The sequence below is a fragment of the Sinohyriopsis cumingii genome, chromosome 6, assembly GCF_028554795.1.
Source record: "Sinohyriopsis cumingii isolate HCF-2022 chromosome 6, ASM2855479v2, whole genome shotgun sequence".
In the NCBI taxonomy this organism is placed as follows: Eukaryota; Metazoa; Mollusca; class Bivalvia; order Unionida; family Unionidae; genus Sinohyriopsis; species Sinohyriopsis cumingii.
In genome coordinates this window covers 92139227-92164928 of record NC_142966.1, presented here as the reverse complement: position 1 = coordinate 92164928, position 25702 = coordinate 92139227, and the positions used below count along the sequence as shown (strand labels likewise).

The window sequence follows — 25702 nt, the reverse complement described above, 5'->3', positions numbered from 1 at the left end:
AATTATACTGAATTTGGCCAATATTGATACGCTAATAAAAGTTCATGTTTAAATGTGTAACGGTATCAACCTATAAATTAGTCCCATTTCTTGGTAGGGGCGTTTTGTTAAACTCAAAAGCACTGTCATTTAAGACAAAATGAGGGGCAAGAGGAGTGTACAGATTGGATACTAGAAGCAGAAACAAAGTGTTATTCTAGTGAAAATTTTCCAAAAATATGAAACCCCGTTCTACTTTGTTTACTTCATCGTCCTCAGTTTTATTTAAAATGAGACCGGTTAAAAGTGTTTAAGATAAACCTTTGAGCAACATTATAGCTGATTCAAATTCTCGGTTATTAGTTTTATGTTTCAAAATCCATGTAAAGTAAACAACTGTAGCCCATCGTCGTGTTATCCTTTAAACCAGCGTTAGCAATTGTAATCATTAAGTGTCATCCGTGAGTACAGGGCGTTACAGTCAAAATCTGTTATAGTAGCCTTCGGAGCGTGTTACACGCAGCGTTGATGGTGTTGTTTCGATGTGTTACACGCAGCGTTGATGGTGTTGTTTCGATGTGTTACACGCAAGCTTTTAATGGTGTTAATATTAGATGTGCATCATATTTCAATAATTTCATAATTTAAGATTTTAAATAGTATCATAGGCATCTTTTGAACAGCGTTGTTAAATTATATCACATACAGATCATCGATATTGTTTCCTCCAGATGGGGTGGGAGATCAAATTTTAAAAGGACTGCTTTCTTTTTTCTTCTTCAAAAATACGGACATGTTTCTACGGAAGGAGGAACGGACATTGGTAAATGAAGTAGCATAGTAATACCTTTTTATAAACATGTGTCCCTTCCGTGGTTATGTTTATTTCTGTGTTTATGCCAAAGCATTCTATTTTCTTTATTAAATAAGTGTGATAGGTTCAGTCGAACTCATTTAAATCTAGCTAAGTTCACTTTCAAAAGGCATGTCTAACCAGAACTTTTATTTAACCAAAAATTAATGAATCACATCTCTTGGCGCAACCAACACATGAATGAATATATCTGTATCTAACTAAGGAAAAGACCACAATCATATATCAATATAAAGTTCAAAAATCTTTCCAGTCGAAGCCACCAAAACAGATAATTGACCCACCACCAATAACGAGGAAACCAAAATGCAACTTGGAAAAATCTACATATCAGGACTTCCAATAAAAATTCCAACTGAAGCATCATCAGGAAGATTTCAACTACATTTTGGAATTAACGTGCATAATTCGAGACTGGAAGTGTATAAGCTATAGCTGTACAAACAGAGACAGTGCTATTTGAAATAGACAAAGAAAGAGCCAAACACGTAAGGACATTTTCTTTTACATGCACTGGCTTCTCGTGAAAAAGTGAGAAAAAGGATGCATCATTTTTACAAGGAAATGCACCAAATATGGCACCACCGGACATGCACCAAGACACTGCCCATCAATGAAAAAATGAATAATGATACAACAAACCATTCACCAACAGTGAAAGGTGAACAGTGAGATATACATGCAGAAATTTAAAAAAAAAATTGAACTCTCTTTCCCAAGAAAGTCTCGCAACCGAAACAAAACCTTCAGAAAGAAAGAAAAAGGTTTGATACCAAAAGAACTCGACAAACATGACCCATTACAGAAGAACGGAGACCCAAAAAAGTCACAAGTCAAAAGAAGGAAAACAACTCTCCGACAGACCACCCCACATACAGAAAAAATAAACGGATGTGATTCACTCTAGGGAGAAAACAAAATAAAGCAAAGGGGCCACCAAGGTAGGACAGATCGGACTATGGCGGAATAACCAAGGACTCATCAACAAGTAAGAAAATGAAAAAATAAATAAATAAATATATATATATATATATATATATATATATATATATATATATATATATATATATATATATATATATACAAACATAACTGTTTTTCAGATTTATTTGTTTGTCTTGTTTATGTTTTGTATTTGCCTTTGAAAAATACTCATTAACGATTCGAAAGCGCTCATGCTAGTTAGATACTAGTTTCGCACTGTTCGTTGTCTGTTTATTATTGTTGTTGTTGTGGTGGTGTTTTACGCCATTTTTCACCACAAGATAGGTTATACATGTCGGTCAGTATTAATGATGGAGGAAGAACCCGGGAAAACCCCTGACAGAACCATCGACCCACGAGAAGCTACTGGCAAGCTTTCTCACATACCCACATAGGCCAAACCCGAGACTCGAACCCACGCAGGAAACTGGGATGTATAAGAAACAGACTGAGAGAGAGAGAGAGAGAGAGAGAGAGAGAGTCTTAAAAGAGCGATACACACACGAAATCACCTTAACACAAAATATGAAAGTTTAAATAAATAACAATTCCTGTCTCGAGTAAATGCTAAATATATATTTTTAAATATAAAATAGTTGAAAATCCTTTGAAAATTTAAATAAAATATATGTCAATGAATTGGAAAGTCAGTTTATGTGGGAAGATATGTCAATTAAGTGCAAAAGAAACACAGAATAAATACAGGATATGCGTGAATTAAATTTGTTAAGTAAGATAATAGTTGTGTCCTTTCGAGATTCTCATTTTACACAAAACAAAAAGCCGGAAAAATGCTTACATATGTGTACACTGTCGTCATATCATTATTTTGAACATGCGATCCTTTTTTTAACGTACTTACCTATACAATGAAATTGCACTTCGTTACAATACATCGATCTTTATATGTTTGTAGGGGGTTACGTTTCAGTTCATAGTAAGTTAATGACGTCAATCAAATACCAACTACGGCTATTTTTTCTATTCTTGCATGTTAACTCGCACATTGAATTAAATACAGATTATTTACTAAATAAAATATTTATTAGCTTCTGGCAAATTTCAAAATCTGATGGTAGCTAGAGGCGGGGAATATGGCAACTAATCTTACATTCGTTGTATGAAAGAATGGATGTTTTAGACCCTTGGATTCATTGTTTCCCTTTTTACTTTATTAAAATTAATTCATGTTTGATCTGCCTCTTCAGATATATGTGTTGATGAGTTGAAAAAGATCCAGAGGAACTCGAGACATCGTCTAATAATCAAACTAACTGTCCAAATTGAAAGGATAATAGTATAACACCGCCACATAGCTTCTGTTCTGGACCAAGTATTTATCTGATCCTGTATCTCTGACTCGTTGCTGTGTATAAAGTATTCAAAACACGTTACTGAATTCCACTTTTTAAAATTTACATGGCATATTTGAATAGGGACCCAAACTTCCGTATGGTTGATTATCTAGAACGTCAATACCTTTACAGTTCAATTTCTTGATATAATCATCATTACCAGTTGTCAAGGGGAAAATGCGTTTTTTTCCTAGGTAAACCTTATTTTTGTCGGCTGCTTATCTATGTGTGTGAGTGTGAGATTTGGTTTTAAAACGTAGCTTTAACAAATCTTCGGTTTTTAAGCATGTTTAGATAGAGAAAGGGTGAATGGGACATCAACAAAGCTGTGGAAAAAGCAGACAAGGCAACTATATAGTGCTTAAAAATTAAGAAAAACAAGACGACACAAGTGACCAGCGCCCCCTAACCCCCATTATTATCTAAACTCAGCCCTCTCTCTCTCTCTCTCACACACACACACACACACACGCACCAAGTAAGGGTAAATGGCGACCGGGGCGACGATGATGATCCATAGGGTTTTGGCACCACAGAACCTTTGGTACTCAGAACAACCACCACCACCACCCCCGGCGTGGTTAGTACTCTCTCTCTCTCTCTCTCTCTTTCTCTCTCGCATTGCTTATATATAGGTGTGTATATTAAATACATTGATATGTTAATATGCTTTCAACGATAAATATGCGTTGTGTAGTGCCTTTGTGCGCTTTTTACATTTTGACACAGGTGAGACACACGACTACACACGATGAAGTAAAAAAATAAATACAAACGTGGTTGAAAACACACATTAAGCAATATGTCCGTTCAACTTGGCGCTATTCGGATATAGCCTTTATCATTAACTAATTTTCTTCCGAACAAAAATATATTATGACAGATTTTAAGAGACAGCAGACACACATATATACAAAACAAGCCAAAAAGAGTGGGTGGGTGATATACAACAAGAATTATTAAAAACATTTTGGTAATCTTTTATATAAATGTTTTTAAAGCATTCAATAAATCATCACAATTTCTCAATAAATATCCAACTAAACTCTGCAACACCTGACAAGTAAGTGTACATATTACAACCAATACATGATAGCAGTTTAGGGCGGTTTTTATGTCCTTCAAACAATTCTTGTGGCTACAAAAAATGTGCGTATGTCATTTGGATCCCCAAAGTTCTGACACATCGACAACAGTTGCCACATCTGCTCATAACGACACTCCGAATAACAATACACTATTTTCTAAGTTTGATATGACTCGTTTTAGACCAAAGCCTAATTTGGTCTGCCGGTGTATCGATTTCATGACAGGTGCGCTTGGTCATACATTAGTCTGAGTACAGCAGAGTGATTAAGTGTGTAGCACATACTGTTATCAGTCATTTTCTTGCCCCGCCATGGCCTGTAGATGTGAAACATTCTATCCATGTACTGATACATCGATAATTTTAAAAACATTTCGATACACACATCTATAGTAAAGATGGAAAATCGACCCAATGCTGTATCTACCATATAAAAACTTAATATTCAATGAATATTATTAGGCTTTGTCTCCTTATTCTTGTCGTGCATCGATATGTATTGTAATCACAGGCAGTGCATCGATAAACAATATCTATGTGTGGCATAAACGTATCGTTTCACCCCTAATGGCCTGAAAGCAATAATTGTTGTCTATATCTTTACATTCTTTACACAGAACACCAAGACTGACATAAGAAATTTGAATTAAACGTAAATTTATCAAACGGGATTTCACAATAAATGGCATTTGTATTTAGATTAAATACGTTGTAGGAAGAAAAAAAATATTATATTTATAATTGTCATAAAAATGTAGGGGGTTCATTTGATGATGTACACTGTATCGTGAAAATAAACAGAGTCTGAGATTCTTATATGGTATAAAATGAACAATTAAACAGAGGTCATATAATATTTACGTCATAGCAATTGCAAGTTGTAAATTTTCGATCGCCGGTTACAGATGAATATACTGCATGTCCTTGCCTCTTAGTCCTATGGCAAAAATAGTCGTCTAGATGGTGAGGTCCAGTAAAACACGTATTGTTCAACTTCAGAATTATAACATCTAAAAGGAGTTGTTGTTTTCTTAACTTTCACTCGCCGCCTTTCATCTTTCCATAACATCACTTTTTAATCGCAGCATACCGCTACTGAATCACCGAAATGGCAAAATCTCGTGGTAACAAAATGGAATGTGAATTCGAGATCTGAGGCCGAACTTGTCATGCGGAACACTTCATTGTCCTTCCTCTGATTCAGATTCCTCTGCTAATGAAGGCATCAATAAAGTTCTTGGGATTGGAGGTAAAAATGATGGCGAAATTGATCTATTTGTGTGAGGTGTTGGAAGACTATTTGGTTGCAGTGCATCTATCCAGTCTTGTACTTCCAACTTTGTTCTACATTCAAATATGAAACCGTTGCCCTCAAAATTATTTAGTGTCACTCTTAGTTGGTTGTCTTTGTGTTCACATTTACACACTGTGCAGTTCTTTAGACTCATATATCCTGATTGAGCAGAGAATTTCTGGTCTTTAAAAATCACAGCATAGTGTTCAAAAGAGCTTCTGTACACACGGACAAACACATGTGCCTTTCTAGTTTTTCCTCCACACTGCTGTAACAAACATAAACTACCAGATTTAACTTCTGAACTTTCCATCGGTTTGTTAAAAGTGTTCACACTGCCGCAGGGTACTCTAGCCATTCCAACCATTGTCTTCATGACTGTGGTCAGTTTTACGGTCAGTTTTATGTCCAATAATGTCAATGGAATCTTGCTACGTAGAGTTTATGAATCCGCGTTGAAAGTTTTTTACTTCTTGTATAAATATACCAAAGCTTAATGTACTCGCTGTATGATCTTCCACTGTAGCGAAAAGTATAGTATTGTGTTGTATTTCCACATTCAGCATGAGCTCATCTCTCACCGAACCCCCAGTTTATTTACAGTAAATAGGCCGCATGTTTACTTATATAGGTAGGCAGTTCACTACGAACCTGTAACCCCGTCACGTGACTAACCAGACGATATCATGCCACGTGAAAGTAGGGCAGCTAGGTAAAGCAATCTTGCAACGTCGTTGGTAGCAGCGAGCATTAATTGTTGGGGGATTCATTCAAAAACTTGTCGTCGTGGGCTGTCGTTGTGATATCCTCTGTAGTAAAATTAAGACAGGTAAACAATAGATTTTCTTGTCGACTGTAATCCTTGTGTATTTTATTGGACTAGAATGTATCGTGAGACACTATATTCATAAAGCGGTACACTGTAACAGTTTCATTTGAATCCTGATTATGGAACATGCATATTATTTCAGCTCTCTTTTATTATTATTATTACAAATCAAAACAAAAATATAACTTAGGATTCGGCTTATGGCCCACTCGGTTACCCCGTGATCCAGTACGATCCTAGTGAGGAGTGATCGTGAATTAAGATTATACAATGTACTTGAATTTCAAGTGACCAGCAGCGATTCATAATAGGGTGTTTGACCTTGGTATTTGTTGGGGTAAAAGTGGGTTAATTAGCAGGTAAACTATATAAAATCATAATCTCTGATAGAATATGGATCGATATATTGGTTAAAAATCTAATGCGTTTGCGTTGAAACAAATGAAGAATTGTCAATCAAATACATGTGTGTGTGTGTGTGTGTGTGTGTGTTGACTTTTAACGTAGCTTTAACAATTTGAGTCACATCGCTATGATGTCTGCAGTGTGGTAGTTTAGATTGATATTTCGCACCGGGACATCATGCCGCATACATGTAGCACCATTTTCACAACTCTTTGGTATGAATCGGCCGGGGTTCGAACCCGCGACCTCCCGCATCCGAGGCGGGCGCTCTAACCACTTAGGCTACCTGAATGGTCCAATCATGATACAGTACTGAATTTGATTTATCGTATGTTCAGTTGAAAGTAAGTTATCAACCCTTTACTACGTATTGTAAGGTTAAACGTTATTTATTCAAGAAATCCTGACATTTAATTCAAAACTTGATGATTCAAAAGAGAGACGATAGCTTTAAAAATATATAATTAATAGACACATTTCTAAAGAGAAACGTTTTTGAAAAGTTGATCTAAAATCTGTAATTTTTATATCAAATCGAAGCTAAGTCAGTTATTATTTTGGTGGCATCGTGTTATGGCAATTTAGTATAATAAACTGTATATAAATTGCACGTAAAGATCGCACATATATCATCTGCAATTTCTTTATATCGTTGTCAAAGGTAAAGTGAGCTCAGGACATTAAAAAAGACTTAAAAGCCGGTTCCCTTATTTATCCATTTTCACGTTTTCGTTATTCTCCACAAAAACATTTGAGCATTGGAGACCACATAGTCCTAATTTCATTGTGAAACGGAGAAAACCCAAACGGAAACGTTTGTTTAATTACAACAACAACAAAAAAACCTGTATCTTTTTTTCTTCTTCCGATAAACAGCTATTGTATTACCGAAGGTAATGAGATCTTTATTTTCAATCTAAATATAACTTCAAATCTAAATTTATCTGTATCGCCTTGAGCAGTTCCCGATGACAGATTAAAAGTAAGGTAAATTATTTAAATTGACGTAACATAATGAGCAACATTTACAATGATGAAAAGTATATCAAACAATGGTCTTTTCAGCTGTGTAGGCGGTGTTGTCATTCCATGAGTAAATAATTACCTGAAAGGATTTGCTCACAGGAAGAGATAGAAGTTATCAAAATAAATTGTAACCTGTCTTCTGGCGTTAAATCACAAAATGTTTACCTACTACAGACAAAATAGAAATCGAGGTCTTATGTCGACCCGCCCCCAATCTAGTCAAGTCATTCTCTCTCTCTCTCTCTCTCTCTCTCTCTCTCTCTCTCTCTCTCTCTCTCACACACACACACACACACACACACACACACACATATCCGTGTTAACCAGTTTTGTGGACCAGAATTTCACATTTAGTTGATGATATATCATGTATTGGTATCTATAGTTGATATTTGAAGCACACATTTGGTTATATTCGTTTGCAATATCCATAAGTGTTATTTCCATCATGAATTAGCTTACTTATGGTAATATTTTTTAATTCAGTGCATTGTCACTTAATTTCCATATATGCAGGTATGTACTAATTGTTGCACTAATGATCAAACCTCACCATTCACACGTTGCCTTAAACTTTATGACAGCTAGTGTACCTTATTAGCCTATAAATAACTGAACATAATCGGATAAAAATACTTCCGGAAACCTCATACATTTTTGTGATAGTAGCATTGTGTATAAATCGCTCCAGTGGCGTAGTGGTTAGAGAGTCCTCCTTGGATGCAAGAGGTCGCGGATTCAAACCCTGGCCCTGCCATAGAAAACATATATAAATGGTACTAACAGCTGTCAAGCTAGGCGCTCAGCATTAAGAGGTTAGTGTTATGACTGGTCAGCCTGGTGTCAGGATAATGTGACTGGGTGGGACATCATGCTATGTGTCTGCGGCATGATGCCCCAGTGCTAGACATCACTATAAACTGTCACACTGCAGACATCGTAGCGATATGACTGAAAAAATTGTTAAAGCTACGTTAAAAATCTGAATCACACGCGCACGCGCATTGTGTATATTTAAATAATACTGTGAACGTACATTTTAGCCATGACTAAGAGTTGTAAACATAATGTTTTCATGGCTACGCACACAACCATACAGTTAAGTACTTACGGGTATTTAGTAACAGCCGTATATAACTTTCGTCTATGATTGTAAGTTGTAAACAGAATATTTACGTATTATTTGAGTTCAAGTCCAATCTTGTTTACAGCTAGACTAGGTTTATCCGTTGGAAATCTCCACAATCGGTTACGATGCTGATCAAGTGAAAATGTGTATAAAGATGGATTTGATAAGCAAACGATTCATTCATGTTCAGAGCTATCAATGGGAACCCATTTAGCTTACAGTTGTGTTGCTGATATTAAAAAAGTTATTAAGTTAAAATAGTAATTGGAATTACAATAGTGCGTAACGACTTTCGTATTCACGCCCACTAATTTGAATTATTGTGAGCTCATCAAAAACATTCTGGTTGTTGTTGTTGTTGTAGGATTTAACGCCATTTTTCAGCACAAGATAGGTTATACATGGCGGCCAGTATAACTGGTGGAGGAAGAACCCTGGAAAACCCAAGGAAGAACCACCGACCCACGAGAAGCTACTGGCACAAAAACATTCTGGACGCATTGTGTTACATCAGGACGTTAAAGAAAGACTATTGGAATTCATTTGGAACATATATATTTGGACTTGTAATAGGACACTGAGGATTATTAGGGATTCTATTTTATAGGTGTCTGCTGAATACAAAAATACACAATGAGTTTCATGGTCTTTCAATTGTCGAGTTTACCTCATAAATGCTTGTCTGGTTTTGTTGGACTGTTGTTGTGTTGTAGAACGTTTTCATAATTAATAAATAATGTAGACTGCAGTTTTGTCTAAAAAAATATAGCTCCATTTGCATAGAGAGTAGAAATTTAAAGGAAGTTTTCATGATGAGATAGTAACAAATTTTTTCCCAATAATATGTATTTCTTGGACTAGATACTATTCTTTTGCATTTTGTAGCATGTTTAGAAATGTTGTAATATTATTACTGCCAATCACTGAGTACAATAATACTGATTTTTAACATTTTAATGCAAATGTAACTATTTACAACATATACAACCATCAGTAAAGTAGGACAGTGCCTTACATAATTATTTAATGTCAAAGATGCATGTGTTGCGCACCTGTACCTTCTAGACGGGCACCCTGTTCCATGAAATGAATAATAATATATTAATACTGAAGAAAGTGCTTAGACAGCTTCGTTTCATTCAAGATACTTTTCATTCTTTTAACCAATTTTGGCATTCCTGGCTTACATTGCATTCCAGCCAACTGAAATGTAGGCCAACGAACTTTAAAACATGTCCACATGCTTGTGTGGGAATTTGAATTAATTAGAAACAAGATATCAGAGTAAGTAAAGTCTGACTAAAACTTTATTACTTTAATTTGTAGAAAAGTGTGGAGATGGGCTGCCAAGAGTGAGATATTCCTGAAAATGTGACTTCTTGTTCCGATGTTAGTCAATATTGGAACACACTATACAGTGCCGTTATTTAGTCAGTAAGACCTAAATCCCCAAAATATAAATATCAGGGTTGATGTCTTACACTGTTAGGATTAGCTTAAGACCATTTTCATCACCTGCTACATGACAGCAAATATATCTGGTGGAGGAAGAACCTGGGAAAAGCAATTGGAAGAACCGCGGACTCACGGGCAGCTAGTGGCAAGCTCTCTCAAATGGGGCAGAGCCTGAGGCTAAAGTTTCCTGTAAATATTATGTATTTAAATAATAATAAATAAATGACTTAAAGAGTAAATCGCAAGCAACAATACGAGCACCTGACCTGTGCATTACATTATACAAGTGACTGCCTGTTATGCTGTTGATTGGTTATGAACTACTAAAGTATTCTCACGGTATACCCTTAGGCCTACATGTAAGACCTCGACGCTGATAGTTACGTTGTGGACGTCAAGGTCTTACAGCCTAACTAACGACGCTGTGTAGCGTGTTTTGATGTCGACTAACATCGTTACGAAAGTCAAATTTTCAGGAATATTTCACACGACTGACAACTAAAATAACTTCAGAAGAACGAACCTGTTTTCAAGTTTCGTTGGCCTACATTTCAGTTGGGTGGAAAGCGATAAAATCCGGGAATATCGAAGTCGGGTTAAGTAGAAATATTATTCTTTAACGAAACGATTAAAAGTATATATTGCCTATTGGAATTGTAAGCAACGGTTCGTTTCGTTCAAGGAACATAACCCCAATATGAACCTACTTGAACTTACTTCGGCATACCTCGACTACCGTCGCATTGCAATAAATTCAAATGTATGTCAACGGAACGTGAAAATACGTCCATTTGCTGGTATCATATTTTCATTCCGCCGGGATAAAGACAGCACAGTAAGTATATTAATTACACATAAATAAGTGGAAGAGTGTCGATATAGGCTGCCAAGTGTGTTAGATGTTCCTGAAACTTTGATTACTCATTCCGATGTCAACGACATCGAAACACACTATACAAGGCCATTTTTTGGATAGTAAGACATAGCACTAAAACAAAAACATGTGCTATGTCTTACATTGTAGGACTAACCATACCCTTTGTTTGTACCAACCTACTGATTTGAAAAACAGACAGAATCAAAGATATATAAAAAAATGCACAAAACTTAGACATTGCATTCTTTGATTTATGAGTCCTAAACTGATTCCCACCAGGGGGTCCCAAACACTACTGACATTTTTAATCAAAAGGGAGCTTCTTTAGCAACATGTCGCCATATTTGCTTGGGCCAGTCTCTGTTTGAAAGCACATATGTGATTTAAATTACTGTCTTTGAAATCTCAGTAATTCCATACGTTTTGGATTTACATCTCTTTGAACACGTGTATACAAGAATTCCTTCCATTTATTTGTTCAAATTGTTTTAGAAATATTAAAACAAAACATTGCAAATATTGGAGGCAGATGACACAGCTTCTACTGAAATAGATTATTCTAGAAATCACAAATGGAAGAGGGCTTACAAACAAACGGGAGGGTTTGCGAACACTATAAATATAATATAAATCTACTACCTACCTTGATGCATTTAAAGGAGACCAGAAACCAATGGAAATATAGAATAATAATAAAAGTACTATAGCAGAAAACCTTATTCTGAAGTATCATCTGCGACCGTAATGCCAATATTTAAATATTGGTCTATCTTCTAGGAGCTGAATTTCCGTGACCTCGAATGCAAAATTTCCGCGCCTATTCGGTTACTTTCGGGATGTGACGTCATAGTAGCGACTCCAGCAGCCCAAGTGGGTGTTGCCAGAGTAAAAGACAATACCGTTTTGCGTTACTTACGGGTGTAATAGAACATTAAGAAAAGCCTGTGGACATAAAAAAAAAAAAAACTTTTCCGAAAGATAAAGGCATAATGAAAGAATGGGTACATTATTACAAACGAGTTAATTTCAAAGCAACACCATACAGCACTATGTGCTCGTTACATTTCTCAAAGGAATGTTACGAGAGGGATCATGAAAAAATGGCAGCTCAAAGATACGCAAATGCTAGGCCTAGACTAAAAGTTGGCACTGTTCCAGAAATACCTTTGGACATTTTAAATCCTGGGAAAAGTGTTAAACGTGTGAGTTACGAAAATAGGCAGAAGGACGAGTAAGTGACCACAAAATGTAACAATCAATCCACATATCTTTTATCTACACCAGCAGTGCTAAAAACAAATCTGATAGCCCGACACCCTGGGCCCCTTCTGGTTTTAGTTCCGGCCCATCCTGTATTCAAAGTGAGGTGCCCGTCAGGCTTGTCGAAACAAAAATTGTTTGCCTGAGAAAACTTTTGATCGCGCTGGTGAAATGAGTAAATGTATTTTCAAGATGTTGACATACATGCCTTAACACGACACAATCTAAATCAAATCACCACTGTCCTAGGTGAAATTTAGATCTGATTTTAATCAAATGGAAGCTTTGCTAAAAATAAGATTCTAAACCTGTCGTGTTTTGAGAAAACACAATTTTCAGTAATCTTATAAAAATTAAAAATTTAATTTAAAAAATGCATTGTATACATGTAGTATGCATAAACGGTAATCTGTAATAATTGGAACTGATATAAGACTATTCCTTGGGCAGTTTAAAAAGCAGCGATTAATAAAAAAGAGGTCAAAGTTTCACATTAACTGTCTGACAATAGAACGGGGGGGGGGGGCTATTGACCCCCCCCCTTGCCCCATTGTGCGACCGCCCATCTGACGTACCTTTTCTCCCTGTGATACGCCTTATTATTCCCCCACGACAAGCCCCTTCTTTTGCATATTCTGGTCAGTTCTGGCTAAATTGCAAAATAGCTAAAGTTTTGATTTAACGACGCAAACAATAAAGCCGGTGTGACTAATGAACATAATCCTTATCCTTGCATTGATCTTGTGAAAAGGACTGCCCTTCGGACATAATTCAAAGAAACCATGTTCGACAATGTGTGTATGTGTAAGCACCAGCAATTGATTACCAAATAAACGATGCCTATTTTGTTGTTACTTACGATGCCATGGACTTCATTTTAACAGTTCAAATCTGCAGTCACAAGTTACCGTACATGTGGCAACTGTTTTTCTCAAGTTTTATGCCCCACCTTATTTCCTTAGGTTTAGGTCTTAATGCATGTAACACTGTTTGCTGAATAAAATATTTATTCAGAATTAGTTCTTTAGAGCCACATATACTGCATGGTATATTTTGTTTTATTCCTTGTAATTTAATCATGGTAATTAAACTTTTCATATACGGTAGAGGAATGTCAGGTGTTAACTGGCCGAGTTTCTTTGGCGGAAATGGAGATGCGATTTTCTTTGCAGAGAAAATTTCAAAGTGATCATTCATTTAAGCTAATTGGTGACAATTTTATTCATTTATATTTTTTTACGTTAGTACTGTTGTAGTTGTTTAAAAATATCTGAAACTTACTTGAATAATGTTTAATCTTCACGTTCTATTATCTGAAGAAGAAAAAAAAAAGAAAAAAACTGTTGTATATTAATTATTTCGTCCAGTGCCGGATTTAGACGTGTGTGCGTGTGATTTGAATTTTTAACGTAGCTTTAACAATTTTTCAGTCATATCGCTACGATGTCTGCAGTCTGGCAGTTTAGACTGTGGATTGCATACGTTATATCTATTTATAAATGGTTTGGGGTTGGGTTTTTTTCTTCTGACAAATGAAAATTGACAGACATAATGTAATAATCGTGACTTCGCTGCGCAAAATTGAGAGGTATTACGAGATCGGGAGGTAGATGAGGAAATACCCTCAAAATCGGGAGGTTTTTCTCCCGGCTTGAGAGTTGACAGGTATGAACTGTCCCGGCTTGTGGGATTTCATTCATGACTTTTAGTTTATTTAAGTCACCAGCCCGGGACCTGTGCCTAACAAATTTCTTTTAGCACTTACCAGTACAGTATATAAACTATTATATCAGACTGCAGATTCAACTTTTGAATGTGCAACCCAAATGTGGTCTCCTCTCTGCCTTGCTCGCCAATGTTTATGTTTGTATTCGAGGACTGGCTAGTATAGCGTCACGGTACCACGTGATCTGTCGTCTCATCAAAACTCGGAAAAACTCAGCAATTTACGGAATCGTGTTATCTTCCACGCAATATAATCACTACCCGCTGACGATATTTAATTTATAAACATTGCAGTCGAATTAAAATCTGTAGATAATTACATATGTAAAAGGAAAATTTTGATTTCTAGTCTCCTTTAAAGTCTTTTGTATAACAGTTTAAGCTATAAAACAACGCTGTCTAGGCCAATTACTAGGTCTACAAAAAATATTAAACATCATGCCCGCCATGACTTTTGTACATTTTGTACTTTTCAATACTAAAGATTCAGCATCCCGCAGCATTTCGAGAAACGACCAATCAGAGTGAATCTTAAACTTATTTTACTAAATAATAGTATACTAATGGTTCCAACAATTTCGCATGCGAGCAATCGCCCAGCTATCCACGGGAAGCTACTGGTAAGGTGGCAGGGGCCAGTTTCGTAAATTGGTCCCTCTCAAATTTCTTAACTTAAGGCTATGGTGTGACTTTTTCAGGTATTATTGTATACTATTTAAAGATATGGATATATTTGTGAACTAGGTGTTTCGGGCTTGTGTTGTTCCTGAAATTGATGTCAGGCATGTACGCCTTCCATAGCTACTCTACAGTATGTTGATACTGAAATACCAATAGTCGGCTAGGAAGAAGAGCTAACCTCCCATAACAGTAAACACATGGGCTTGGGGCAAGTAGAATATCTCAAAAACGGCTTGGATGACAACATTTTCAGTTACATCAGTCTGTTTAGTACACACAGTTTTGCACCGTGTTTGCTTGTGTTTGTACCGTGAGCATCAGATGGTGTCAAAACTGGCCTTCGAAAATTGCCGGTAGAAATTTGGGGTTGGGATGCATAAATTTCTTCTGCTATGAACTGCCATTGACTTCTTTGGTCAAATATATAATATTGTTATGCTTTGTTTTAATAAAGGTATCTAACAATATGGACCTTTTGACCACACTTGTGTATTTGACTTTTTTATGACTTTTTTTATACTAGGTCGCTGATTGCGGCATTAAATTTGTACATAAAAACTGGCCCCTGCCCCCTAAGCCTTCTCACAAAGTCCGCGACTCGACCCCGCGCAGACAGAAGTGAGATGGCAGTGATCAGCATAGGAGAGCGTTTTAGACCACCCGGTGCCCCCATGTCAAGAAAAAAAAATAAAGTAAGAGGGTAGGCCTATTTAGCCTGCAGAGGTTAAATGAAATTAGATATACATCCAGATAGTTGGAACCACTTGGTGTGCCCCTTGTTGAGTTTTTATCTACATTTAAATTGAATACAATACCAAAGCGTAAACAACGTGTGGGCGAGAGGTGGAACGAAATATATCAAAACAAAACCGCCTTGTTACCGATAAACTGTTTTGAACTCGTCGCCTACCAAGGAGCACTTGGTACGCAACAGGAAGAGGTTGGCAAGAGAAACGTTAGTGGCTTTGTTATGGTCGTAAATAGCAATAATTTGACATCCTTATGCAGTAGCACGAGCAGCAAGCATATCCCCTTTCAATCCCCCAGACGAAGAAGATATTTTAAATCAGAAGTAAAGATATTGAGCACTCTATGACAAATAATAAATTAGTTGTTGTTGTAAGGTTTAACGCTATTTTTCAGCACACGATAGGCTATACATGGCGGCCAGTATTAATGGTGGAGGAAGAACCCCGGAAAACCCCTGAAAGAAACACTTAGAAGCTACTGGCAAGCTTTCTCACATACCCACATCCGAGACTCGAACCCAAGCAGACAGAGGTGAGATGGCAGTGATCCGTAACGGAGAGCGCTTTAGACCACTCGGCCACTCGAGGCCCCTATAAATTAGTTAACTACTATCTGTAATAACAGGTAAACATGCGGCCTTGCCCAATCTTTGTCTTGAATACATGGAAACAATGACTTACTAAATAAAGTACCATGTATATTGACTGCTCTAAAATTACTGTCCAAGTCGTAATTGGTGGTGGTGGTTTTCAGTTTATCGCCATTTCTCTGCATGGCAGCCACATTGACTGGTGGAACAAAACCCGGAAACACCCCGGTCAAGAACCGCCGCCTAGGGCAAGCTTTCTCGCATACCTATGATGCGCCCTAACGGACATAAGCTGGTCCAATGAGAAAGTTGCAGCAATCACGTGTTGGATCAAATTGCAAGTCCTAAAAGTTCCATTTCCTAGATCAAGATTTTAGATTTTATATGTTGAATTATATAGTGGTGGTTTAAAGTTCCATTTCCTATGTCGATGTTTTACAGTGTATATTTTGAATTACGCATCAGTGGTTGAAATCATATCATATGTTCAAAATCCCTAACTCATACGCTGTATACAACTGTTTGTGTTGAAAGTTCCATTTCATATGGCGAGTATTTATATTTGTTGAATTATACAGCAAAGAGAAGCAGCCTCCTTGTTTAAAGGTCACCGGCCATACTCCAACATTTTCCTATTTATATCAGATTTGCATTACATGATTAAAAATAGTTAAACTCGCACACAAATAAAATAAAAAATTATCAAGTGTAAGGAAGAAATAATAATTTAATTACTCGAAATAGAAGTATACAACGCTGTTACTTCCCCTTAGTTACGATTTCCCACCTATAGAGGACGCAACCGGAAATGGCGTCAATTTATCCCTACAAGACGAAGTACATGCTTCATGTTGTCGAAAAATAAAACACTATAAACTATAGATAGGGAATATTTTAGATGAAACTAATGAAAACTACTTTACTGTTCAGCCATATATCGGTATGCGTCCACGACGCACTAGATTGTGTCGCTTTCAAAAATGTTCCATTATTTCAATTTATTTTGAAAATTCCCGTTAATACGGGTAAAAAGAAGCAATGCTGGCTTCCCTGTGTCGGCAGACTTTATAATAAAAAAAGATGAAAGAAATCGGCACACTTAAAGAATCCAAAGGAACCAAAATTTGACTTCCTTTTGTCGGCCGACTTCAGAAGAAAAAAAATCGGCACACTAAAAAGATACCAAATCAGGTTTCCGGGGTTGGTTTGCATTGTAACAAAATAACCTATGTATTTGATATCCTGTCGGTAAGTTTAAACAATGAGTTTATTGCTCCATGCCAGTTGTGTTTATCACCCGGGCTTATGGAAACCGCAAAATCGGATGTCCTAGATGTCCTTAACGAACCGTGTAATCGGATAACATTCAATCTCTAAAAACATTAATAAATAAATAGCTTAAAGAGGCAACATCTAAAAGCTTATAAATAACATAACATAGGAAGCACACCCTAAACACCTCGACTAGTAATATCATAATAACCTTGAAAATCTCTCTTCATACATGCTTTCAACTAACAACCTTAATAAATAGCATATAACACCCCCCCCCCCTTAGAACATTTTAAAGAAGAAAAAAAAACGAGAAAAAAAAGAAAACAAAAAACAAGAAACACCAGGCAAATGCAACAAGAAAACAGCGATGTGAAGCAACCAGGACTGTTCCCGATCTCACCTTCCCACTAATGACAGCCAACCATTCAACTGTAAGGGACCTTTATGGACCCACAGATTGAGGCCAAACTATCAGGGTTCTTTGAACCCATAAAAGCCTGGGATGAGGTGGCACCATTCCTTTCCCCAGGAAGAACTAGCAGGCTGCGGTGCAGTCAGAAAAAGTGACACATGCACAATGGTGCGCAAGCTACTATAATTAAATTCAACAACAACAACCCGGGCTTATGGTGGCGCTCTACAGTTTTGTATTTTGCATAGGGTTAGGGTTTTAATGAAAAAGAATTTCCCCGGCTTTCCTCACTGGTTATACTGGCTGTTTAAAAAAAGACCTTGTATATCTTAGGTATAATTCAAAGAAACTTTAATTCCCTTTAGTTTGGTATATGATTGATATGTGTAATATGGGTTATAGAGTATACAGCTTGGCCTTACTCCAGATGTGCACCTTTCAAAAAAGTGCTAGCTCCACTTCGTCATTTTCACTTCCTGAACTTCAGAGGTAAATTGTATTAAAAAAAGAGCCGATAACTTTTTTTTAAAATTTTATATATTTGGTAATTCATTCATTGCACTTTCTGAAGCTGGTATTGTCTAGTCTGGCAAAATTCATTTTCCCTGTTTTAATAGCTGCTATGGATAGTGTACTTTAGACTGATTCAGGATGGTTTTTTTTAGCACAACTGAGCATTCATTTTAGTTAGCAGTGTGTTTAAATCATGTACAATTTCCAAAAGTACAATATCCAAAGTAATATCATCCACATTACATTAATGTAGCATAGAGGTATGCCACCATTCTCTCCATTGTGCATGTTTTAAATGCAAACAGTTTCACCTTACATACGTCACTCTCTCAAAAGTACATAATAACTGGTGAGCCATATGTAATCAAAATTGATGTTTGCAGGGCAAATATTATACAAAATAATAACTTGCTTTAATAATACTTTTGTAACCCATGCTAGCAAAAAGATTATCATTTGCACTCACGTTGAATGTATTTTAAAATAATTATTTTTTTATTTGCGAGATACCGATTTATAGTTAACCTGGATACAATACAGTCTGGGTCAGTTTGCAATAAGTAACTTATCATGCGTAAATGGCAGGTGCCTTCAAGCAATCGGGTGATACTTTCGTCTCATTTGCGATTTTGTTATTTGACATAAGCGATACACACTACACTTAGGATGCATACGCAAGGCGGCATCTGCTACATATAGGAGTTCGTGGATATATATATTTTTTAATAATTTTCGCATGATGAAAAAAGAGAAGGAATATATGATAATACTGCAAGGTTAATTTCTTTCATTTTATTTTCAAACAAGTGTATGTTTATAAATTTATTTTGTACCGTGAGTGTGTGTGTGGGGGGGGGGGCACAATTTAAACACAAAATTATTTCCTTTCTAATTTGTACGGAATAATGGAGCAAATATGATTGACGATATTGACCAGTAATGACAAGCTTTCAATTTATGTGCGCAAAGAAAACTTGAAAAATAAAAACAAACAATAAAATTAAGAGCTTCATATTGCAGCAACTAAATACTGATAAAATACTCAACATTATTCTCTCTCTCTCTCTCTCTCTCTCTCTCTCTCTCTCTCTCATGTGTAATCTAGTATGTATTGTATGCAGCTGTGTTACAACGTGAAGCCTAAAATTAAGTATATTTGTTATAATATCTCATGTACACCATAAATAAGTACGTTACGAAGTATGATTATTTTCTTTCAAAAAATATCAAAATAGTTTGTTTAAATTTAGTTTTTTTTTTCTTCCTAAAACCTATCTTACATAGCATCTACTTTTTTGTTGAAGAAAAAGAACGTACAAACTATTGTTAAGTTTGGCCGAATTGTATTTCGAGTTGGGCCGAATTGTCTTTGGGCCAAATTCACTATAATCCGGCATAAATGATATAACTTTCCCATCCCTACCCTATTCGATCCCACAGATTAAATACACTTTTTTCTGGTAAACATGGTTTTTCGGAAAAAGAAAGAACGGTTTTTTCCCATCAGCGCTCTTTTGGTTACATCCGTATGCAACACAGTGCACCATATTTGCTGTACAAAACCATGATCGTACGCTATACCACATAGACATTTACGTGGGGAGATTAAACACTTGAATGGCTAGGTTGAATAGAAGGGATAAATGTACGTCATATCCGGTTTTGGCACGTGGAAACTACCGATTGTTTACGGAGATTGCTGAATATTTTTTTCATTTTATAAAGCGGAGTTTTAAGTCTAATTAAACATTTTATGGTGTGCATACATAACCAATGCGTTTTGTTTATAACTATAATAATATCACACGTTTGTACAATATAGGTGGCCGGTGACCTTTAAAAATAACGCGGTCCGTTCACGAGTGCGACCCCCAGCGAAGAAAATCACTGTAATTCTCGACCCGCGAATGGTAACCTTCAAACTGTAAATGCATCAAATGTAATGGCGCCTCATAATTGAATACACGAATGATGTATCTCAATACTCGATATTATTTTGAGTTGTTAAAGTTGATATTGTGTAACGTTAATTTTAACATCAAGACGTCATTTCACCATATAAAAATAACAATTCTGACAAGCACAATAAATTGTCCAAAACTGAACATACGAAATGGTCCTTTCACAACGATCAATGTGATTCAAAATGTTAAATTGAAACTCTAGGCATACGTCATTAATAGTTCAACAACCTTCGTGTAATTCAGAAGATACAATCTAAAAACTCGACATACGACACAGAATTTTCAACCAGCACTGTTGAATTCAACAGATGAAATCTAAATTCTCAACATATGAAATGGAACTTTCAACATAAACTATTCGAAACAATACGTCCAGTAATTCAAAACAACACAATCTAAAACCTCGACATATAAATATAACTTTCAACCACTACTGTTTAATTCAGCAGATACAATCTAAAATCTCGACCTAGAAAATGGAACTGTAAGGATAGGCATTTCTGATACAACACATGAAATTGGAATTATGGACATATGACATTACAATTTCAACGGCAACGTTCTGATTGGACCAGCTTCTGTCCGCTACGGCGCTTCATATATACCTTACATTAGCCGAACCCGAGATTGGAACCCACACGCAACAGAATGGTCATAGCAAGCGCGCGCTTTATACCACTTGGACATAGAAAACAATGAATTTTACTATATATTCTCTACATTTGGTTCTCAGTACTGACCTTTCCACTGTGTGACAATCAATACAAATCATATGTTAATCTAATATACCTTCAAAGATGACTTCACGGTGAAGTTCTTGTTAATGGTTGACCTGCATATTTTGAGAGGATGCACTGTAAAAAGAGCAGCATGTAAACAGAACACAGATTTCACTTCCGGATCATCACCAAGGCCTTATTGCTCACTGTGCACAGTCGCCGAAATACACAAGGACAACCACAGCTTGAGCTCATATTTTCAAGAATAAACATTTACCTTTAAATCCCTACCAAAAAATGCATAAATCTAACTCGTCAATCACCAACAAAATGAGAGAGGAAAAAATGTTATAAAAATAGACTAGAACTACATTCGTGGGTACTGAACCGGAGCTATTAATTGTGGCGTGATTCCACTTGGCTATTTCGGGGCACCTCATACTTGGTGGTGCAAGCTACACAGTACGCGATTATGTCTTCTTCTAGTATACAGATAAACTAATGTCGCATAGCGTACATTGAGAATGATATAATATTTTTTGACGGTCTTAACAATTGAGGCCGCTCGGTCAAGACGCAACTCATGGGATTACAGGTCGAAAGGTTTGTGGGTCGTAACTAGGCGGAGGCGAAAAGTGTTGTTTATCTTGAAAAGTGTGTATTAGAAAACTGAGGAATTTTTGTTACATCGTTGACGATTTTCTCTAAACACATAATACGGTGACATATTTTCAGATACGTTACACCGTTAAAATTTGTGCCCATAAAACTCTTATCTTCTGATTCATTCAACCTATAAACGACGATGCAAGCTGTCTCTTCATTTTAGCATCTGATACATCCAGTAGAAAACTACCTGGATAAATTATGCCCAGCACTTTTCTCATCCGTTTTATCACCCAGTTAGGGTGAATTTGCTTGTAATTTGATGAATAATGTAACTGTTTACATTTGATTGCAACTTGATGAATAATTTATCTGGGTAAATGTGTTTGGAGTTTTATGAATAATTTATCAGGGTACATTCGTCCTTAATTTGATGAATAATTTATCTGGGTACATTTGTCCTTACTTTTTGATGAGTAATCTATCAGTTTTTCAAGTTGTACAAGTTTTACTTACTGTACCAATTGTTAGTTAAACTGGATTTTAAAAAGCAAGTCTCCTGAAATAGCTTTAAAAATTATGTAAATTCGAGCCCATAAGAGTATGGGCTTTCAAAGTTAGAATTCAACGATGGGGATTATTAATGGTTAGATACGAAAAAATGTAAACAGTTTTTTTTTAATACTGAAGTCTGCATACAAATATTGCATTCATTGCTATTTTGTCAAACCTCATCTGACAAAATAGCACCAATACACGAAGTTGCATGATGACTGTATGTTAATTTTTACTTCTTCATGCTTCTGTAAAATGTAAATTAATTTATGATATTTTTTCCTGATTTTGTTTCCATAAATTACATCCATTTTCTGAAATGTTTGACTGGTTTTATAGTGACCGATCATTTTGTCGACAATCTTATCGTCGATTTTTTTTAACCCCAATTATTTCATCGGCTGTTCATTTCGTCGAACTCCTGTAGCTGACATTGTTTTGGTGGACAGTCATTTAGTTGCGGTAATTTCGTCCATTTATTTTGGTCTACATTTACTTTGAACGTCATAGAATGATATTCCTTAATGTAAAAATAAAAAAATAAAAAATGCAGAAATGTAATTCAATAATATTCACCATTCGTAGTAGAGATACAGCTTACAAAATCAAAGTCACTTATTTCAACTAATACCAATATTAAAAACTATAATTTTAAAGTGAATTGGCCTAAGATATGTAAGCAACATAGTAATGTTTAGAATGAAATATTGTCTTTGTTGCTTCATAGATACTGCACAATATTCCCCGAGTAGTATCCATTCAACACAATGGCTTGATCCAAGAATTTGCTGCTTAATATTTCTTCTTCTGTTGAGTTGGATGACCTGCATTCCCTCTACTACCTCTCCTTTATTTGCGACCGTTGATTCCTCCAAATTAACTTTGTGACTAATGCTGGCATTGTGTTTTTGTTGATGCCACCATTAAAAGTGTTATAACATCCTTCTGATAAATAGGTCGTTCTCTGCAGATTTCCTGATACGGTGATACTGCAACCACATCGATGTGCGGACGTTGGAAGACGTCGACGAGATCCTCTGCCGATATTGCTGACGTAAATTGATTCAAAATAATCAACGACTGGATCTATTTCATCTAATCAAATTTCATTTATTGTAACTAAGTTGTTAAAAGTCTCTGACAACGTCTTCTGGTGGTAGAAATGCGACGGAAGCCAAACTTCTTGAGCGAATTCTGGAACTGAGCCATACCGAAACTGAAGATCTGATTACTGATTACGTCTCCATAAGTTTTGACTTAGAAGGAAAAAGACACCATGAATTGTAGTATCTGCAAATTTTTCTTTCATTGCTGCGATGGCTGCAAGCTCGAAGTCGACGGAGATGGACCTGGTTTCGAATCACTATCAGGACTCAGATCACACAGAATTTGAAGCACCAACACATAACGATTCCTGTGACTAAAATTAACTTTCTCCATCGCTGTCATACTCGAATAACAGCGTCTTACTTTTCGGAATAAATGATGGGTTTAAATACCTAGATTGCATCGGAAGTGTGCTGCGCAATGCATAATTATTATTATAATATGTGCCCAGTATTAGCTGAATGATAAATGAAACTAATACAATAAGTAGAGGTGACAAAATAATCAGCAACGATTATGGGTACCCTGGTTCGATTACTTAACAACCAAACATTTGATTCATATTTCATTACTGATTCATATTTCATTCTTGTCTACTTAATTAATTGAAACCAGTTTTAAATTTATTCAGCCATGATACAAATTAAAGTTATGCGGATTATGAAACGAAAACGTGTGCTCAACCAGTCATCATTGTTGATGCAATATGAGCTCAGAAGGAGCTGTAGCAATACATAAACTAATATTTGAAGCAGAGACGATAAATTACAAATTATAAAACTTATGGATATACTGAATTCTGACAAACGGCGGCGCCAGAATGTGTTTGAAGAAAAGAAAATCAATCTCATGACTGAACAAAATGAACAGTCGACGAAGCAATTTTGAACAAAATGAATGCGACGATATGATTGTCGACGAAAAGAATGGAAACCTATTTTATTACAGGATGATCTCTTCCACCTCGGGGTAAAATTACCCAAAATGTTTCAGGTAGCTTCTTCCTTTCCAAATGGTTACAATACTTAATGTTCGATTTCATTAACGCAGAAAGGGACTATTCGATCTCTCAAAGGTGGTGAAAAGTGAAATCTGTTACCGCCATAATGGTGCCGTTTTTCATAAATTTCATTAATCTTCCAAAACTAACTAACGTTTGGAAGAAATTAAATGATTTACTCTTGCCACCTCTTATTTCACCATGTTGCTCGTAATACCGTTCTTTTTCGGAAGTGCTCCAAAAGTAGTGAGATCATACATTCGTCAAATTCCGTTAGTAACTTATCTAATGATAACAAAATTTGCACGTGTCGGACACTCGATTAGAGAGGGAATGAACAGATGTATGTCCGCTTTTTAAGGAAGATCTGAGAAGAAACAAGCGTGCATTAGATAAAAATTAGACTCGGGTGAATATTGGTGATCAGTTGGCGCGATGGAATTTGGCGAACAAGTGCTGAAGACAAGCCCAGTTGTGAAGGATTTCCTAAATGGATAAATGTACGGTACGGACTTGTAAAAAAAAACAATTTACGTCAGTTGTGCCTTTAAAGAAAAAAATGTTCATAAATGCTTGGTCGAATACAGCACAGTATCAAACGCAAAACGAGAATATCGTATCAGATAAGGATCACCTATAGTATCCGACACAGCATATATTTGGCTTAATCTGATTGCAACGGCGACGTCATCAAAGCTTGCGTTCAGCTTTATCGATTTACCCATGAGTGTCTTCTATCAACATCGGAATAATTCGTATGCTTGTACAAAATGTGTGTGTGTGTGTGTGTGATTAGGAGAAGCTACTGGCAAGTTTTCTCACATATCCACATTGGCTGAATCTTAGACTCGAACCGCCGCAGACAGAGTCTTAAATATGTAAAATGTAATGTTAGTACATTCTTAGTTGCTGATACTTATACAGTCAAACATTAGTATCCGACCGTATACTCCAGATACCCGTATTTTCAGTTTTCACTAAAAGTTCGTCATCTGATGATCCGATTATTTCTACGAAATCTATGCCCTCAATGAGACCGGATAAGTGTGTGTGTGTGTGTGTGTGTGAGAGAGAGAGAGAGAGAGAGAGAGAGAGAGAGAGATTTTTGGATTTTTAACTTTTTTATAATTTTTTTAAATTTTCCGTCATGTCTCAAGTGACAGTTCATGGTGATGTTGAGTACTGGAACATCATACCGCAGACAGTCACATTATCCTGACACCAAGCCGACTCGTCCTTACACTAAACTCTG

At 36.2% G+C, this 25702-nt stretch overlaps 1 protein-coding gene across 1 annotated transcript; it reads right to left on the bottom strand.

Annotated features, from left to right (window-relative positions):
- Positions 1 to 4156: 4156 nt before the first annotated feature.
- Positions 4157 to 6188, bottom strand: LOC149797448 (uncharacterized). The gene has a single exon (XM_089962257.1). It carries the CDS (start codon positions 5947 to 5949, stop codon positions 5461 to 5463), a length of 489 nt encoding a protein of 162 aa, XP_089818383.1. The 5' UTR covers positions 5950 to 6188; the 3' UTR covers positions 4157 to 5460.
- Between the last annotated feature and the right edge of the window lie 19514 nt (positions 6189 to 25702).